We start from the raw sequence: 19,211 nt of genomic DNA on the forward strand, positions 1-19,211 counted from the left end.
AGAATGCCTCGCTGCTAAAGCTAAAGCTACTTCCTAATGTGACAGAGGAAAAAACAGACGGCGTTATCCCCGAGAGGCTGCAGAGGGTTTGATTTTCACAAGGAAAAATCTCTCCATTTAAATTTAGGGATAAACCCTTGAAGAATACATTATTTTCTTATACATGTGGGACCATTAGCAGCTCACTGAACCCCTGACTGGATGACACTGGTTTAAAAAGTTCACCATTAGGACGCGGTAACTAAACCCAGGCCTTACAGTGTTCCTGGCACAGTGAACACGTGTCTCTGAACTCTGAACTGGTTTCATTCTTTCTTTTTGCTCACTGAGTGTAATCAAACTACTTCAGGTTTACAAACACACTGTTGTTGCTGTTGGCTGTGTAATGTTGCACAACTGTCACTTTCCAGCTGATAACAGCTGGAGTTTGACCTCCATATTTGTCATTATGTAACACGTAGAAAACAGTCGCATGGATGGAAGCTAGAGTGAGACTAGATCCCAGCTGGTGTCTCCAGGCACAGCACCAGTCTAGCCTAGCTCAGTTCTGTTCATCAGTTTAGAAATGCCCACGCAGTCGGTGCATCGACTCAGTGCCAAACAGAGAAGAATCCGACCCTCTGCATGCACTCCTTCACTTTATCCAGGAGTCTTCTCTGAGGAAAAATATAAAAACTTGCAGGTCACTATTTACCCGTGACATTAATGAGATGATGCTTAATGGCACCTCGTCCCCACCCAACTCCAAATCTCATTTCTATGTTTGTAGCACAAAAGCTCTTCCCTGCATATTATCAAGTATAAAGGAGAAATCGTTAAGGCGTGTAGGATCTTATGGAACTGAAGCAGTTTAAGCTTCGGGCTTTGACAGCTCTTGGTTATATTCAGGAAGCAGCTCTTTGTTGGAGGGAATCACTGCTGAGACAGCGAGTAATTCTCGGGCAGCTTGTGGTTGTTCATACAATAAAACCAGAACACAGTGACTAAAGATGTACTACAGATTATTAAACAGCCCTGAAGCACTGTGACACATCCACAGAGGTGGCGGTGTGCAGATGTTTGTCACGGTTGTTTATTCAGAGACCAGAGCTCACCCGACGCGTCACAGAGGAGCACAAATTTACAGCTTACAGTATGATGCATGCACATATATGTTGAGTCCATAGATGCTGTTTCTATCCAGAGCTCGTCGTGCACAGAGGGCTTTATTTATTCATTACCCCCCCACTGTAGGAGGCTCCCACATGCCGAGGGACACATATTTGGGAGGCCACATGTCAAAGAAATGGCTGAGTTGTTGGCCGATTTTCAGGATAAAGATCTTTAAATGTAACATAAAAAGTGCTCTCTTTCCTCCTGTGCAGCATGAACTGAAAACACCCACACAGATGCAGAGCGCACAGGCAGGCATGCAGGCTGGAGAGGACAGGAGGGATTTTCCCATACTGGCTCTGCAGTGGCTGCCCTAGATTCCACTGAACGATTGTCTCGCTGCAACTAGACTATTATTAGAGCTGTATTATCAGGAGACGGGGAGTGAGAGAAGAGGGAGCGGGGGCAATGCAGAGAAGAAAGCCCTGCCTTCTTTTTCCTTCAGTGTGTCCTCATATTCTGCTGAATATTCAACATTTAGTTCTTTATTTGGTTCCCTCAGAAGTCGGCTTCTCTGTTCCCATCAGGAGTTGATATTTCACACGAAGGTTGCAGAGCTGCAAGTGCAATGAAGTGTGTTACCTGTCTCACATCCATGGCTATGTCGTGTCTTTGCAACAACCCGTGCATTTTAGGCTTTGTTTGAGGGCTGCAGAAAGTTTACCAAGTCTCCTTTGATAATTATCAAAGTTTAATTGCAATTAAAAATAAAATTCTTTGAAGTTCCAGAAAAGTGTGAAAGGCAGTTTAATAAAGTGTGACTACTGAACAGATCAGAGACAGTTGGCTTCAAGACTGAAGCTAAGAAACAAATTGGGTTTCCTGTCAGCAGCTCAGTTAGTTAGTTCATGTGGACAACACAGGTAAAAGGCTGCAGGTGCTTCTGGAGTTAAACAAGGGGTGTGTGTGTGTGTGTGTGTGTGTGTGTGTGTGTGTGTGTGTGTGTGTGTGTGTGTGTGTGTGTGTGTGTGTGTCAGTCTAAGGGATCTTACTCCTCGGGCATGTAGAGAGATGGTAGATGGATGGAAGACAAAGCAATAATAATAGAAAAGCACCTCAGTGAGGTCGGGACACGTGCTCAGTCTCATGAGTCCAAAGAGCCAGCAGTTCATCAAGCCCTACCACAAAATGATACATGTATTTAATACTGACTGCAATAATAAATGATGAATCTCATTAAGATGTTTATACAGCTCATAAATTCTCACCTTCTACACTAAAAAAAAAAATCAAATGAATGAGAGGTAAAAGTTGAGGGGGTAGGGACAAATAAGTAAATACTTCAGCCTGCTCCTTTTCAAACAAATAATGGAGTGATATTTTGTAATGATTGTGAGGCCCATGTTTGAAACGTTAATAAAAATGAACTGAACTGAATTGTGTGTAAAGTGAAATGTTTCACTTTTATCTTCTACGGCGTTTAGAGTTCGTGAATATCATGAATCGAGTGTCTCACATTAGAATGTTTCGATCATAAAGATCTATCGAGAAGGATTCTGAAAAGTACCTTTATTAATATTCACCTTTACCACAAATTACTGCTTCAAAGCGGCACTGCATGGAGGCAGTCGGCTGAAGTGTTACTGGGTTGGTCTTCCTCATCTTCCTCGTAGTTTCTCCTTAGGAAATGTAAAGAAACTGGCATCTGTGTATGTCAGCACATAGAAAGATGAAGTGAATCCTCCTGCTGGACGGCTGCATTGAATGTAGACTTGGACCAGCAGCAGCAGATGACTCCACAAACAGACACTTCACACTGGTTCCTGTTTTGTGAACGACCCTCTGAAGGCTGCGGTCGTCTCTGTGCACCTCCTCCTACCACACGTTTCCCACACTGTCAACTTTCCTAATAAAAATTAATAATTAATTTTCATCAGTGACCTTGTGTGGCTCAGCTCACCATGACTGTGGTTTCCTGCTCTGCACTAAACCCAGAGGTTCATGCTAGAATATTGTATTCATTTGAGATGTTGTATTTTCAGGAGCTTTAATGTTGAAATTGAAAAGAAGCAGGCCTATGTCGTGCCTCCATGAACACGCGTTAGGATGTGTGACTGTCCTGTAAGCACAACACTACGCAGCTGTTTTCTCCTGGTTGCATTGGATCATATCTACAAACGACAACAATGTGATTTCTCTTGAAGCGTCGGCAGCGCTGCATATTTTCCGTCTTTTCCTCTCACAGTCCCTCCTGGCTCCTGGGCCCACACATCTTTCACGAGGAGAGGAGTGGATGAAAGAGGAGAGCGGCAGGAAAAGCTGGGAACTTTTTGCTCGAGGACGTTTACTTTCCTTTATCTGTCTGTTGCTCACTCTACATATTTGTCAACCTTTTTCCACTTTCTTCCACATGTTCCCAGTTCCAGTTCTGTTGTGTTGCATGTGTCTGCGCTACGCATCGTGTCTGTTTCCAGCGTGGTGCGAGCAGAGAGAGATGACCTTCTAGAAGAAGGGATGTGGCTTCATGCTGTCATTGAGCATTACTTCAACTCATCTGCTCTCTTATTGCATCGCTCGCCTTCGTGTTATTTCTAACCCAGTGACCTTCCACAAAAGAGACACTCTCACAGAGTGCTGTCTGTGTCTGCTGTGTTGGAGTTCGTTTCATTGTGAAGCACCATGTTGTTCAGTTGGTGACTGTGAATATAGATGATTGTTATTGAAGATGCTCAGTGAATCAGACTAGACCCTGAATGTTAACATTTTAACACATGCTTCCTCACAGAAAAGGGACGAAGTTTTATTTATAACTTGGGAGATCATAACCATCTGTGCTGCAGGGTAGACTGACACACATTTCAGCAGCTGCTTCATATATCTATCTGCCTCTTGGGGACCATCTCTGTGAAAGTCTCACCGTGCTGATTGATATTCTGTAACTCTAAAATGCTCCAGCATCATCTGTTGCTACGTGGCACCTTGGCTTCAGTATTGTAAGCCTGGTTCATGCTCAGTAGTTCACCTCTCTTCTTAGTATTTTTATAACTCCTTGTTCTGTCACCACATACTGTTGACTGTTGATCATTGCTCTCAGGGGAATCCACAGTCCCCAGCTGATATGCTTTAGCTGATATGCAGATTTGTGTTTATGTAATGTGACACAGATTCACCTCTTCATGGTGCAAATTCACTGCCTTTGTATCTCTGCATTCTTCGGCCTGTTCATTCCCCGAGTCAGCTCTACGTGACCCTACAGTTTGTATGTAATGAGGCAAATAATGTCACAAACACACAAGTACTCAAAGTAGTATAAAGGATGGGCTTGTTCGTGGTGACAGATGTAACTTTTCTTTCTCCTGTTACTGCGGATGGAAAGGCTTGAGTTTAAATCTCCTTACTTGTTCTAAGTGTGTTTGTGTGCTTCCTCCTCTGTGTGTGAGGCCGTGGAGGTTGGGGGCAAAGGGGATAAAGAAGTCTTTTTAGCTTGGCTAGCATGTTTTCTCTCCAGTCAAGCTCAGTAAATCAGATTAGACTTTTTGGCAAGCAGAATAGTAGTGTGTGTCTGTGTGTGTGCGTGTGCATGTGTGTGCGTGTGTGTGTGTGTGGACATGACTGTTTGGAGGGTAAGACTGGAGCTCAGACAGATCTAGAGGGAGATGGAGAGGAAAGGAAGAGGGTGTAGCTGCTTGTGAAAGTTATGAAGTCATCAGAGGGGTAAAAACACTGAATCACTCTGTCGACTCTTTTCAAATGTTCATAGATATTTTTCACTGTAATGAGAGAAAGGAAATTAAAGACAGAGTGCGTGATTTGTCCTGCAGTTACAATCACAAAACTCCCAGAAGGCTTTCAGTCTGCTGCTGCAGCTGTATGTGATGTTGTTCAAAAACATGAAGAGATTGTTTAGAATGGTTTACCTGCACGTTCATGTGTGCTTCCTGCAGTGCACTCGAGCAGTCTCATATGAAGGCCAAACCACTTCCACTCCATGCAAGGATGTGCATGTTTGTGCTTTATGCTTATGCATCTCAGTAAGTCCACTGGAAACACCTTGCTGCTGTCATCATGGTCATGAAGTGCTCTCTCAGTCACAACCTTTGTTCTCCTCTCCTCTGTCTTCTTTCTTGTGTGTGTGGGTGTGTTTTCCAGCTTCCCTGGTGCTCAGTTTGAAAAGCAGATTTGACTGCACTCCCCCCATTGGTTCTGTATTTTCATGACTTGTGCTCATTGGCTGCCAGCGGCCGTCGGTGCAGCCAGCCAGAATGCAGCTCTGCAGCTGTTAGTGATGGGCAGATTATACTCTGCTGCACTGCTAAACACACCTCCAAAACAATCAGACACTAAAGCATCTGTACACAGAAATATGTGAGATTTTGATAGACTTTGCTTGTCCCTCTCTGCCCCCACCCTGCATCTGCTGTTGTTCTTGGCTGCACGCTCAAAGCTCTGAAATGTTTGAAGCTGAACGCTCAGCTGCACGTGAAAGGTGGAAACCAAGAAACACACACAAAGATTCAATAGGAAACTAGGTGTGTGTGTGTGTGTGTGTGTGTGTGTACATAGCCAGTGCTTAGTGCGACCTTCAGTTACTATAGCAACCAACTCACCAGACTCTCCATTTTCCAGTTTCTATGGTGTGTTTTCTTGACTGAGTTCTACATGTGTGTGCATCTGCATACGTCTGTGTGTGTGCATCTGCATACGTCTGTGTGTGTGTGTGCATCTGCATACGTCTGTGTGTGTGTGTGCATCTGCATACGTCTGTGTGTGTGTGTGCATCTGCATACGTCTGTGTGTGTGTGTGCATCTGCATACGTCTGTGTGTGCCATGTCTTCCTTGCTGTGAACAGTAACACGTGCTCGCAGACGGATCGTCCCGACAGGGGAACAGACTGTGCAGCTCTCCTCCTCGGCGTTCCTTCTCCTGCAGCTTTGTGTAAATGCTCAGACGCCATGAGATGTGTTTATCTATCTGAGACGTCCCGCGTGTGAGCTCCGGTTTGTGCGCTGCTGAGAGACGCAGACGGGTTCTGCAGGAACGTCTCACTCTCCCTGTCGTCGGCACGTCTCTTGTGCTCGACTAAGAGTGAAATCTCCAGATTGTAGAGCTGGATGAAGCAGATCGCTGTGAGGAGAATGTGACCCATCACGCTGATCCCACACAGCGCACACACTCACATAGGTATTTGTTTAGAGATTCCAGTGGGTAAAGTCAAACAGGCCTCCCTGCTCCTCATTTGCTTGCTGACTGTTGTTCTCTTACTTGGATTCTTTGATGTTTATCTTAAAGCTGAGGTTTTACATACTGTAATAGTATTTAAATAAGTCATTCAAATGGAAACAGCCGTGGTGGAGACGTTTACTGATCACGCTGTGGACGGGAGGCGGGGCTGTTTAAGCTCTGCTGCCACGAGGACAGATACAAGAAATCTATAATAAATCTATAACTCTGCAATAAAACACTTTGTATTATTCCAACTCTGTGCTTTGACACCGTTTCCCCTGTGAGCTGATATCCTTAAATTCTATTTTGCTTTGTTTTGTTTTATCAATATTATTATTTATAACGATTGCTTTAGCTTATTATAAATGTACTTTTATATGGACCATTCAGTCTGTATGAGCTACTTACTACATGTTTTGCACGTGTATCTTTAGAGGTGAATGTTCACTAGGGCTGCCACAAACGATTATTTTGATAGTCGACTAGTCACCGATTATTTTTGCGATTAGTTGACTAATCAGATCATCATCCATTGGACGTAAAAGGTACAGCTTATTGCACCAGCAGCATCTGCTCTTATATAACTATCATTAGCTTACAGCTTTAAGTGTTTCAGGTTTGTGCTAACTAAAAATAAAGACAAGATGATAGTTTATTAAATTTTAATGAAGTTTGCAGATTGTTTCGGTGAAGTTTAATAAACTCCTTGCTATCTAAAATATAACAGGACACCGGAGTAAATTCTCGAGCATCTCACACTTCTGATAATCAGTTGTCTGCTTGACGTTCATTCAGCTGTGTAAAAACTATAACTTTAATCTCAGCCAAACCGATTTACTCAGGAACAAATAAAATACTAAAAAAAGCCAAACAACAACATTTTTAAGTTATCTAAGTGACTTATATATGTTTAACCTGAGTAGCGAAAGACGGCGGTGGGTTTGAAAACGATTTGCCGGGAGTCCGGTGTTCTCACGGCTCTAGTGAGCCTTGCCCCCGGCTCGCTATCGAGCTAGTGGGTAACAGACGTCTCCGAAAACGTCGGAGCGCTTTTGAAAATATGTGGCGTCTTGATAAACTGAGCCGATATTTGAGGTTTACACAGCTACATTCTCCCTGAAAATATGTTAAACGTTTATTTTGTGACCCAGAAAGAATAATAAGAGTAACATTAAAACTAACTAGCTGACGCCATTGTTGGAAACTGAGCTGGGCTGCGCTATGAATTCTGGGACACAGCTTCTTCTTCTTCTTCGGGGTTTAACGGCAGCTGGCATCCTTGTACATGCAGTGCTGCCATCTTCTGTTTCAGTCTGTTATTACACTCTTAAATCCTACTACTTATTCCTGCGTCTTTTGGGATCTTACAAAGCTTCAAACGACGCGACGACTATTAAATCAGTTGTCGACTAATCGTGGCAGCCCTAATGTTCAGTATCTTTGTCTTTCTATCTGTCTCACTTTAAAGTGAAAATAGGATTCTGATAGCAAAACTCGATTGAAGTATGATAGATTTAGCTGTTTTTAGGTGGTTTCATTTTTAGGTGAGTTTAATTGAAACACTGTCACTGTTCTGATCAGGCCAGCAGCTCATTTTCTCTGAGCTTTTGGTTTTTATTTCATTCTAAGCCTGATTCTCCTGAAGTTAGAAGGATGACTTGCCGTCTTGTTGAGTTTGACTGGATTCGTGTGTATATAGAATATTGAAAAGATGAGGTGAGGATTAGATTTGAAAACGAGTGATGAGTAAAAATGGTTGGATATGAGGACAATCATGTAATTTCTTTTATGACGGTATCTTAGCAGCACTTCTCTTTATCTCACTCGTTCTTCTCTGATCTTGTCACAGCTGTAAAATCACACATGTGTGGTGATCAGTGTCCTCCTATAGCACGAAGCGATAACGTTTCAGTTTGCCTTGTTTAAAGACAAACAGTGGTGGGTATCAGAGGAAACAGCTGGAACGACGTTATCTCTTCAGTGGTGACAGAAGGTATGCATTTTAATGATCCTGATGATAATGACACCAGTATAATGATGAAACCAGTAAGAATGAATGATGACAGTGAGTAAACTGCTGGTTGTGCCCCAGAATGAAATGAAGGGAAAGCACTGAAAGAAACTGAAGTGGCAGACACACACCAGGATGGACGGATGATCACATGAGCAGGGAAGGGTGATGAGGGTGATGGTGTAAAGGAATGAGCACTACTCCACCAAACAAAATAAAGAAGGAGGCCAGTGTTGAATTTGAAGTGGAGGGTAAAAGTATGCAGCAATAAACAGATGAGTAATATGTGGTGATAAAACAGCAAGGGTAAACAAAGACGGCACGGCAATGATGTCCTCAGCGTGTGCTGGCTGGGAGCTATCACTCAGTCGACTGCAGCAGTGCATTGTGGGAGACGGAGTGGGTGGGAGGCTGAATGAGGAGAGAGATGCACTCGCTGATCTCTCTTCCTCTGTCTCCCTGCTCGTGGAGGAAAGAGTGGGGAAGGGGGAGGAAGCAGATGAGAGAGAGAGGGAGTAAATGATGAGGATGGAGAGAGAGAGAGAGATGATCGCTACACACACACAGACACACAAACATGTGCAACAGTCAGTCACTGGACTATCTTCTGATGTCAGCAATGCAGCGTTTGAATACTAAAGAGCGGCTGCAGACTGATCGTACGTGCTCTGTGTCTGCAGAGCTGGTCAGCGAGGCTCAGCTGTGCGACTGTCCTTCTACACTCAGGATCATGTTGCATTTGTCATGTTACTGTATGTCTTATGTTGTGTGGTGCCTGTCCAAATGTCTCTGCACTGCTGCTAAACATGATTTGTGTCGTTACCTGCCTTTTATGGAAACATGCTCTCTTCTTTCTTCCTGTTGGATTCGTGGTCGTTAACTCTGCCACTGTCCATGTTTTGTTGCTCCCGGCGTGCTGGTGTGTACGGCTGCTGCGGCCCAAACATTAGCACGTGTGTAAATCAACCTAACCTGAAGTCTGTCCCAGCCACGTGATTGGTTCTGTGGGGTGCTATTATGGTTGTCATTGGTCTGTCACGTTGTCTGTCCAAACATGTGTGATTGATCGCGTCATACTTATATCGAGGTTAACTTATTTCATGATAATTATCTTTATTGTTTATTATCCAGCGTTATCTGTCTGTAAATCCTACTTATTTACATTATGTGTGAGAGATATTACTCTTTGTCCTTTTAACTCCTCTTCCTCCTCTTCCTGTGTGTAACAGATGCTTAATGTGGGTCTTGATGAGCTAAACCAAACGATACTGATTGCGTTCATTTTATCGGTTATTAACAGTTTTTTGTGTGTTTTCCTTCTGCTGTGTCGTGTACAGGTTTATGTGGAGTTTGATGACCAGGAGTGGGACAAGAGGGAGTGGGTGAAGGTCTATGAGGATTTCCAGCTGTTTCTACTAGAGCATCAGCTGGTCTGGGCCAAGAGGAAGGAGTGCGCAGCAGCAGCAGCAGCAGGAGGAGGAGCAGGAGGCCTACTGCAGGGATCCAAGGCCAAACACATACAGTGGCCTGCCCTGGTAAGACCTGTGTTTGCTATTTATAGGCTGGGCACGGTAATGAGACTGGCCAGCCAAGTTGACTCTGCTGCGTGCGTGGAGCTCCAAGTATTCTGTTCTCTCTGCACTTAATCTGCTGCTCTGTGGATCGTCTCTATGGTTTTGCATAAAGGTGTTGCTGTTTACAAGCTTTTCTATAAACTTGTTTGGCTCTTGCTGTTGTTTGGTTGGCGTGTCATGCTTTTCCGTTTCCTGTCAATCATCAGTGAACTGATGAAGTTCTTCAGCTGCTCAGCTATGATTACTCACAGCCAACATGCGTCCTCTGCAGCTGCTGTCCAGGGTTAGGTTTTCTGCACAGTCACAGCTGCTACAACTGGTATGAACCTGGATTATTGTCGTTATCCACGTGGTCTGATTGTGTGGCACAAATGATTCTGTCATCAGTAAAAACTCATGTTAGCTTTATCTCATCTGGCTCTCTGCAGCACGCAGCTAGCAGGTGTAGCTGCCTGCTGCATGATGATGACTGCGAACAATAGTGATGACAAACTGTTTCTTATGGATTATTATCTGTTTTCTTCTAATAATCTTTACACCCCGTGATCATAGCTGTGAGTTAGTTGATACAGATCAATAATACAGCACCATATTATGGCACAGTGGATACTTTGTTACTATGTTCACTGTTGTTGTGTTTACTGATTAAAGCCACAAACAAAGGCTGATTCCAGTGATTGTGACAATATGTCAACTCCTCCAAAATCTCTTTTAAATGAACTAATATATGACTTTAAATTCATTTATGATCAGCAAGTGTGACGATCTGTGTGGAAGCAGCGGGTGTGACAGTTTGGTGTGGAGCATTCAGACGTGTGTTTACACAGCGGGGCAAACTTTCCAGGAGCCGACGTCCCAGCAGATTCAGAGTGCAGTGCTCCGAAACATGGAAAGACATAGACCTGGATCTCTGGCTCCGTGACCATGATAAATGTTCATGACAGGACACTTAAAAAAAGAAGAACATGGCAGCACAGCGTAGGTTTGCAAAGCTGTGTCTGAAAAATCCACAGGAGTCCTGGAACAATGTCTTTTGGCCAGACAAGACCAAATTGGAGATGCTTGGCCATGATTCCCAGGGCTTTGTTCAGCAGGAACCAGGTGGGGAGATGATTTGGGTTGTTTTGCAGCAACAGAGCCTGGGCACCATGCAGTCATTGAGGTACAGATGGGACTAGTGCCTGATGTGCCTGACTAGTTAACTGGAGGACTAGTCTTGTCAGTCGTTTGTACCAGACTTACTAGTCCTTTAATCTAATTGGTTTACAGTTAAAATCAGCACCAGGTAAATTGTTGTCCTAAATGTTATGCAGCCATTTGCCATCAGATGGAGCACTGTAGTTGCTGTTCTGATCTTTTTGTCAATACTGTTATTGTTGAAAGGCGAAAGAATGAGATCGCAGATATAAGTGGAGCCACTACTCCACATCGAAAGGAGCCAGCCGAGGCAGTCGCCTACTGGACCAGGAGGAGGCCCTGAGATGAGAGAACGCTGCGGCGTTCCCCGGAATAAGCTGTAGGAGGTGGCTGGCAAGAGGGAGGGTGTAGGTGTCCTTGCTTAGGGTGCTGCCCTCGCAACTCAAATTCAGATAAGCAGAAGAATATGGCGAGCAGTTTGTTGTTGTGTTATTTGATGGTTACCTGAAGTCCTCTGCTTGGGGAGGAGTCTAGGTAACCGAGAACCCCGCCTCAGACTTGCAAGTGCTAATCCTCCTCCCAGCTGCTTCACACTCTACAAGGGCTCCAGTAGCACGAGCACAGGCAGGAGGTCATCACTGGATAAAGTCAGCAGGGTTAGGAGAGGACTGAGCCCAACATCCTCAGTCTCTCAGCCAATGGCAGAGCCACAGAGATGGGCTTGGACTAAGTTTCACCTTAGTCAAACTACATTTGTCTGTAAGTGGCCTTCAAAGTGTGTGTGAGTGATCACGTGAGGCTCGGTCTGCTCTGCGGCTTGTGTCACACACACACTTTGGTGTGGTGGCAGTGTGGTTACCGTGGTGTTTATGCCGCTGTCTCGATGTCGCACCACTGTTTGAGGAGATGATCCTGTGGGTCTGCTCGTGTTTTTGGCTTTGTCACTTATTGGAGGACTTGCTTCGTAAATGTTTGGCACTGATGTCATTTAGTTTCCGACTGTGCTCTTTTCTCTGTGTGCGTACGAATGTGATTCACTGTTTTGGTTATGTAATAGAGTGCACGGTGCCATCTGGCACACACATTGTAGATAAGAGTTCAAAGACACGCACACTTCTTTCTGCCTCTCTTACTGCTCCTCCCGTTTCTCACAGATTTATCACACCGTTGCTATTGCCATAGCAACAACATTGAAATATAGCACAGACTCATACCTGATTGACCCGCTGCCCTCTGGTTGGCGCCTCAGGTCAGTCAGATCTGCAGACTCTCAAACAGCCACTCGGCCTGTCAGCAAACCTCACCAATCTGAGCCCTGGTCTGAGTAACCCTCACCACTCACAGGCTCACACGAGTCCTTTGCTTCCAAGCGCTTTGTCCTCCAGTGTGTGGCTTTGACTCGCCTTTAAAACCTCACGTGGGTCCTGCCTGAATTTTCAGCCCCAGCAGCTGCTGCTAGACAGAGACAGCATAGATGAGCAGGCGAGTGGACCCAGCAGATCGCTTTGTTGTTGCATAACTATCCGCACGCACACTTGGCTTTTATATCTCAGTGAGGACATGTAATTGACATAATGCCTTCCCTAGCTGCTTACCTGAACCCTAACCATAACCTAACTGTGACCCTGCTACTAAAACCACAATTTCAGCCTCAAACATGCCTTCAAAAGCTGTTTGACGGGCATTTGGACCCCATAAGGGACTGTTGGTCCCCACAAGTATAGTAACAGTTGAATTTTTGGTCCTCACAAGGATGTATAAGTGTGCACACAGACACACAGAGGCGCTGTTGCACTCATCAGTATTAATTCACTATTAATTACTGTCATTCATCTCTCTGTCTGGGCTTTTCTCAGTGTGGGTTTTTGGTTTCTTTTGAAGCTCACTCTGAGTTTACAGGACTGGAGTGATTGTGTATTTGTGTGGTTCATACATGTGTTTGTGTAAGTCTGTTTGCAGAGCTGCTGTGATATGGGAGGATCTGCTAGTCTCAGTGTCTCTGTGGGTGTCCACGTGTCCTCCAACCTATTGTACTGCTAATATACTGAAATGCACATCTATACACAAGCTGCTGTCATCTCTATGTTTCATCTTCAGTATGACAGTAAAATGTGCATCAGTTTCTTCGAGGTCACTAGCAGAGTTAACCATAGTTTGGATGAAGTTTGCAGATTGTCCATGGTTGTGTAATTATTCACTGAAGCTATGGTGTGGAGACCTCCACAGACACCAGATCGTTCTGTGAGCTGTCAGATTATTAGATGCAGAGAACAAAGGCAGCGTGATGAGCAGAAGTCGACCCAGCCGTAAAGGAAAATTGTGTGTGAGAGTATTAATAGAATATGAATTGCTGGTAGTAGTAACAGCTGTAGCAGGTGCGGCTGTAGGAGGATCCTGCAGTCTGATAAGCATAGCTCAAGTGTTAGCTCCATTCAAGGCTTAAATACATGCCTGTTTTTGTGTTAGCAGAGAGCTGCTGAGTAAAAAAGCTCATTTCCTGCCTCCACTCTTTCTGATTTTATGATCTCATAGATCCCAAAGTTTCATTTGATGTTTCTCTTTTGTAATTTCTTCTTTGCATGTCTGATGATAAATGTGAAGAGTGTCTTTGTAAGCTCCACATTCGTCTTGCTTTCAGCCTGGGGGTGTAAACTCCAGGTTCACACCAGGTACCCTCTCCCTGTTACATCATTTGGATTTGAACAAACAGAAATCCCATTTATGTAGTTGGATACTGTTGTGTCTGGGTCACAGCCCAGTTACTGACACACATCCAATTATACACAAGGACACAATGTTACGTTGTTGTAATAAACTTTACAATAACAAGAAAATGTTGCATATTCATTACATGCCATGCTGTTGACCTATTTGGCCTGTTTCCCTATTGGCAGTGAAACAAAAAGCCAGCAATGCCTTTATGATCTGTTAAAGGCACATAAATGCATAAAACTGGTTATTTTATTCTATAATCGTAGGTTTAACTGTTCAGGCAGTTTGTTCTCATCTGAAAGTGACAGTTTGGGTCTCCTTTCAGAAGCGTCTCAGTAGCCTGTGTGTACATATAATCGTTTGAACTGATGAATCTGCAGTTGTTTACACGTGGCTACAAGAGATCCTCCTAACTTATGTAAATCTTTGCCTCTTACATCCTGCTCCTTGGACCCGTTGTTCTGAGTATTGGTCCATCAATGACTGCTGTCAAACTGCCAGCTGTTGCAAATCATGGACACTAATGAGAAGTTAATAGGCCTTTGTCTCGTCAAGTTACAAGACATGTTTGTGTAGCTATATGTGAGCCTGCATATACACTGTTGACTGTGTTGAATTCAAACTTGTGCTCCTACTTCTTGAGTCTGTGTGCTGTACCATCGTCCCACCCTGGAACAAAGAAATATGACAAGCCCAGAGTTAACTTGCATTCATGTTTATGATGACTGTGTGTAAACTTCTGACCACAACTGTACATGAGGTGAACATGCCTGAGACAGGACCTGCCACAGGCTGCATGTTCAGGGTCTCTCATGTTGTAGAGTTCCCAGTGACCCCACCCAGCTTACACCCGCTCCATAACTCACCAAGACAGTCCCATCCCCCAGAGTCCCCACACACACACACACACACACACACACACACACACACACACACACACACACACACACACACACACACACACACACACACACACAGACATTTGGCTTTCATTTAGCTCTCTTGTGTTTACTTTGCTCTGTTTTCCTCTGGCTGTATGTTGCTCTCCTCTGGTCTCCCATAGATACAGCAGAACAACACTGTCTGTGTCTCTGTTGCGTCTCATTTCACCCCCACTCCCCTGTTTTGTTTTGTTTTTTTTCCTTCCTCAAAATTACCTCAGTGAGGGCTTTTAATTTAGCATTTAGTGAGGAAAAGCGGAACACCACACGTAAGGTTCATGGATGTAGTGGAGGAGAGGGTGAGGTAGAGGCAGATGATCTGCAGAGGCGACCCCTAATGGACCAGCCCAAAAAAGGAGGTCTGCATATCGTGCAAGTATACAGCTTCTTATCTGAACCTGCATCCTGGTCACATAATCTTGGTAAAACGACAATATGGGGGAATATAGTTTGGTCAGATAAACCCAAATTGAATGCTGTGATACACACCATGTTTGGTCAAAGGCCTCAGCCTAAAAACACCATACCAACAAGGTTTCAACGAGGCGTTGATTCCAGTTTGTAACTTTCAGAGACAGAACGTAAAGCTGCGACTCAGACAGTCACCTGACCTGAATCTGTGGGAAGAACTACAGCTCATAGAAGGATCCCACGCTGGGACTGTGTGGTGAGTGGGTCACACCTGAGCTGGGACTGGTTTCTCCATACAGAAGCTGTCATGAAACCGTCACCACATTTGTATAAAGTAATATGTGTCACTTCTCATTCTTACACATTATTTATTTACATCTATGGTTTCTTTTCGTTACATGTGGATTGAAAGTGTTGTTACTGACATAATAATCTCATGTCAGTGGCACCTTTAGAAATATGTTTACTTAGAGAACTGGTGGCATGCAGCAAGAGTCCTGACAGGGACTAGAAAGAGAGAGCAGATTTCTCCTGTTTTGGCTTCCTGTTAAATCCAGAATTCAAAATCCTGTTCCTCACATACAAGATCTTAAATAATCAGGCCCCATCTTATCTTAATGACCTTGTAGTACCATATCACCCTATTAGAGCACTTCGCTCTCGCTCTGCAGGCCTACTTGTTGTTCCTAGAGTATTTAAAAGTAGAATGGGAGGCACAGCCTTCAGTTTTCAGGCCCCTCTTCTGTGGAACCAGCTTCCAGTTTGGATTCAGGAGACAGACACTATCTCTACTTTCAAGATCAGGCTTCAAACTTTCCTTTTTGCTAAAGCATATAGTTAGGGCTGGACCAGGTGACCCTGAATCCTCCCTTAGTTATGCTGCTGGGGGATTCCCATGATGCACTGGGTGTTTCTTCACTCACTATGTGTCTTTCACTGCTTCACTTCTTCCTGAGGAGTTTCTCCTTCCCACCATTGTGACACTGCTTGATCACAGGAGGTCACCTGATTGTTGGGGTTTTCTCTGTAACATTGGAGGGTTTTTATCTTACAATATAAAAATCACCTTGAGACATTTGCCATTGATTTGGCACGAGAACAGCACAACTGAACGGAGATAAAACGTCACGATACATGGATACTTTTACGGTCTTTCTCTGCCTCTCTTTGCAGTCGTTACAAATGCTTGATTAGGTTCTTCTTGTGGACACAAATGTGACGTCACCCTGCTCAGCACAGTGATTTTCATGTGCCACAATCGGCACTTTGCTCTAAAAATACTGCTTTACAGTATCGCAGTGAAGACAGAGCAGACTAATGAGACTAAAATCTGATACTTGAAATCATTGTGTTGGTTCCAGTCTTTTACACGCCTGGAGCTCAGCACCATGAGCTCCTCCACAGTGAGAGTTTAACACGTGGGAACAGCATTGACTTTATGAATTACTTCTGGTTGTACCCCAGGAGGTAGAGGAGGTCGTGGCTGGTGGTTTGATCCTTGGCTGCACCAGTCTAAGTATAATTGGGCTAGATACTAACCTCCTAACCTCCAGCTGCTCACTGATGCATCCGCTGGTGTCTGAATATTGGATAAAAAGCAGAGAAATAAAAGAACCACATACCTCAATAATTACACCCTAACATGGAGACATGACGAGTCAGGAACAGTTAATGATGAAATAATTAATCATTGGCAGATTTGAGCTGAAAATAAGAATTTTGCTGCACTAAATGTATCTTGTGCCTCTTGTACTTGCGTGTACTTTAGTAATTAGACCTGCTGTGTGACAAAGCTCATCCTCAGTGTCCAGCCTAAAACACGACCAGGAGATGATCTTTCTGTTGTTTTCCCTCCCATAATGGTCGTTACACACTGATGTGTGGGAGAAAACAGCTTCATTCTGTGCCTGAATGCCTCCTGTTCGACAGAGATGGAGCACCGGTGCTGCAGCTACTTTGCAAATGTGCTGCTCTCACTACACTTGTGTGCAGACACACATATAGCTTGTTCTTGTGATTGTTTTCTGCTGAGCCCAGAGAAAAGTGACCTTTAGGTGCCATTCCTCTTTGTCTGTGAAAGCATGCCTGCATGTCTGCTCATTACATGGAAATATAACAGCTGCTCCCAGGCTGCACTGTTGTATGGAAGACAAATGCACACATCTAAACACGGTCACACACACACAGCTGTGCTTTCCTCGCACTTTGTTGTTGTTAGCAGGACTGTGGAGGAAGCGCTCATCCTCCTGTGTGCATGCGTGCTGTGGGAGATAAGTCTTATGGCACATCGATGGCAGTTTTTCCAGATGAACTTTTATGTGAGAAGGATTGCTTTGCCTCTTTGACCATCTTGTTCCTACGAACACAATTAAACAGGTGAGCATCTTCACTATGTTGCATGTTTTCCCCAACGTTGTTTGCGACTCCACTCTGCGTTTGCAGTTACAACACTCAACGTTCCTGAACATGTGCCAGTGTTGTAGCCGTCTGTTGGTTCTCGTCTACGTAGCAGCTTACACTCTTGCTTAGTTGTTGCTGCTTATTGTCTCTTTGACCTAAATCGAACAAACTACAAAGCCTTTTGGTCAGGTCTTTTGTCACAGTGACAGTAAACACACAGTGGCAATGTGGTTGACACGTTCGACATGTGCAAACACTTTGGGGGGGTCGGGGGTGAGGCTAAACATTTTATATATCTTCTTACAGACATAGTAGGTGCAACATGGGTGTTGCAGTAGTAGCAGCGCGGGTGATTGTATATAATGAATAGCATTGACCATTTACAGGGACAATTATCTTATAAAGATTTGAAGTACATTTGCTTGGTTTAGTGTTGAGAGTCTGCCAGTCAATTATATGATGTCGGTGTGGTTTTTAGGCACGGATGCTTGGGGGAGCTGCTAGTCTTGTCTCTTGCCCGGAGATGCGGAAACAGAAAGTTGGAACATTAGGATGGACGGGCCTTCCTACGCGCTGCTTATCCGGCTCTCCTGGTGTAGGTGTCCTGAAGCCAATCCTGCAGCAGCGTTCTGCTACATCACTCTCTGAGAACTTTTGTCCTTACTAAATGAGCCATTTATCATTATTTTAAAGTTGTGGTTCTTATTTATTTTACCGCTCAATCGTAAAAGGAGGTAACGAATCCTGCTCTGTGTAATCTGAACAAAAACAGTCACTGTTGGCCTCTCTCGGTTTTTATCACCACTGTTCGTTTTAACCTCCTGGCGTCCACATATGGGGATGTCACAGTTTGGGTTGTTTAGACAAAAATACAAAATTTTGCTCTAACAGGGCCTGACATCCACTTAGGAGGACTGTACACTGCCTCTGTTTTATCAAACTGTGAAACCTCATATGTGGACCTCAGAAACAAAGCCTGGTAATTCTTTGTTTTTACATTCATCGGGTCCCAATCAGCCCAAATATCACAGAGAAATTAAAAATGCATGCCATTGAAGAGTTTGGGTCTTAGGAGGTTAAAGCTCAGTGTTTAAACCCTTCCGCTGTAACTACAGCCCATGCAGCAGTATATGAATGACTAACCTGGTATTGTGGACGGATTATCTCAGTTGTTCTCCTGGCTGAAGTTTGGATCAGAACCAAGTCAAACAAACAGACCTGTTGAATTCTACAGTGATAGAATCATAATAATGATGATGATAGTGATAATAACAGAAGGATATTGCACAGAAATGTCTCAAATATTTTCGATGTACCTGACAGGAGAGGGCGTCGTGTTAACCACAGCACATTTCCATCCACCTGTTTCTATGCAAATTTTCAGTCTGCTGTTCAAAGCAGAGGCTGGAAATGCAAACAGCCCAAAGCCTCAGCAAGGCCAAAACTGATTTTATTTTTCATTGTGGTTTGATGGGCTCAACACGTCCAAGAAACAACTGTGGTTTCCTCCGTCAGGCCTGAGCTGAGGTGGTGGTGTCCTTTGGTTGGTTTGTCTCTTAAAGGAGATGAAGCAAGATGAAGGAACGCTCCAGCTTAACTGTAGTACACATATACACACACACATATATACACACATATATATATTAATTGCTTCAAAAGAGGATTTATGGGCTTCATAGGTTTTATCACTTTGAAGCTGATCAGAGGTC

The 19,211-nt window shown here is 44.1% G+C and overlaps 1 protein-coding gene and 1 long non-coding RNA gene across 3 annotated transcripts in view; both read left to right on the plus strand.

Moving 5' to 3' along the window:
• jmjd1cb (jumonji domain containing 1Cb) overlaps positions 1–19,211 on the plus strand; it is a 97,161-nt gene that overhangs the window by 36,878 nt on the left and 41,072 nt on the right. For both annotated transcript variants that reach the window (XM_040038570.1, XM_040038571.1), the window contains exon 2: positions 9,665–9,862. In XM_040038570.1, coding sequence (XP_039894504.1) covers positions 9,665–9,862 — 198 coding nt within the window. The remainder of the gene's footprint in view (positions 1–9,664; positions 9,863–19,211) is intronic.
• Positions 15,959–16,691, plus strand: LOC120737734. The gene is made up of 2 exons (XR_005696827.1): positions 15,959–16,009; positions 16,059–16,691. It is a non-coding gene; the product is annotated as an uncharacterized LOC120737734 (long non-coding RNA).

Source organism: Simochromis diagramma, unplaced genomic scaffold (assembly GCF_900408965.1).
Source record: "Simochromis diagramma unplaced genomic scaffold, fSimDia1.1 OVJJ01000617.1, whole genome shotgun sequence".
NCBI classification, from domain to species: Eukaryota; Metazoa; Chordata; class Actinopteri; order Cichliformes; family Cichlidae; genus Simochromis; species Simochromis diagramma.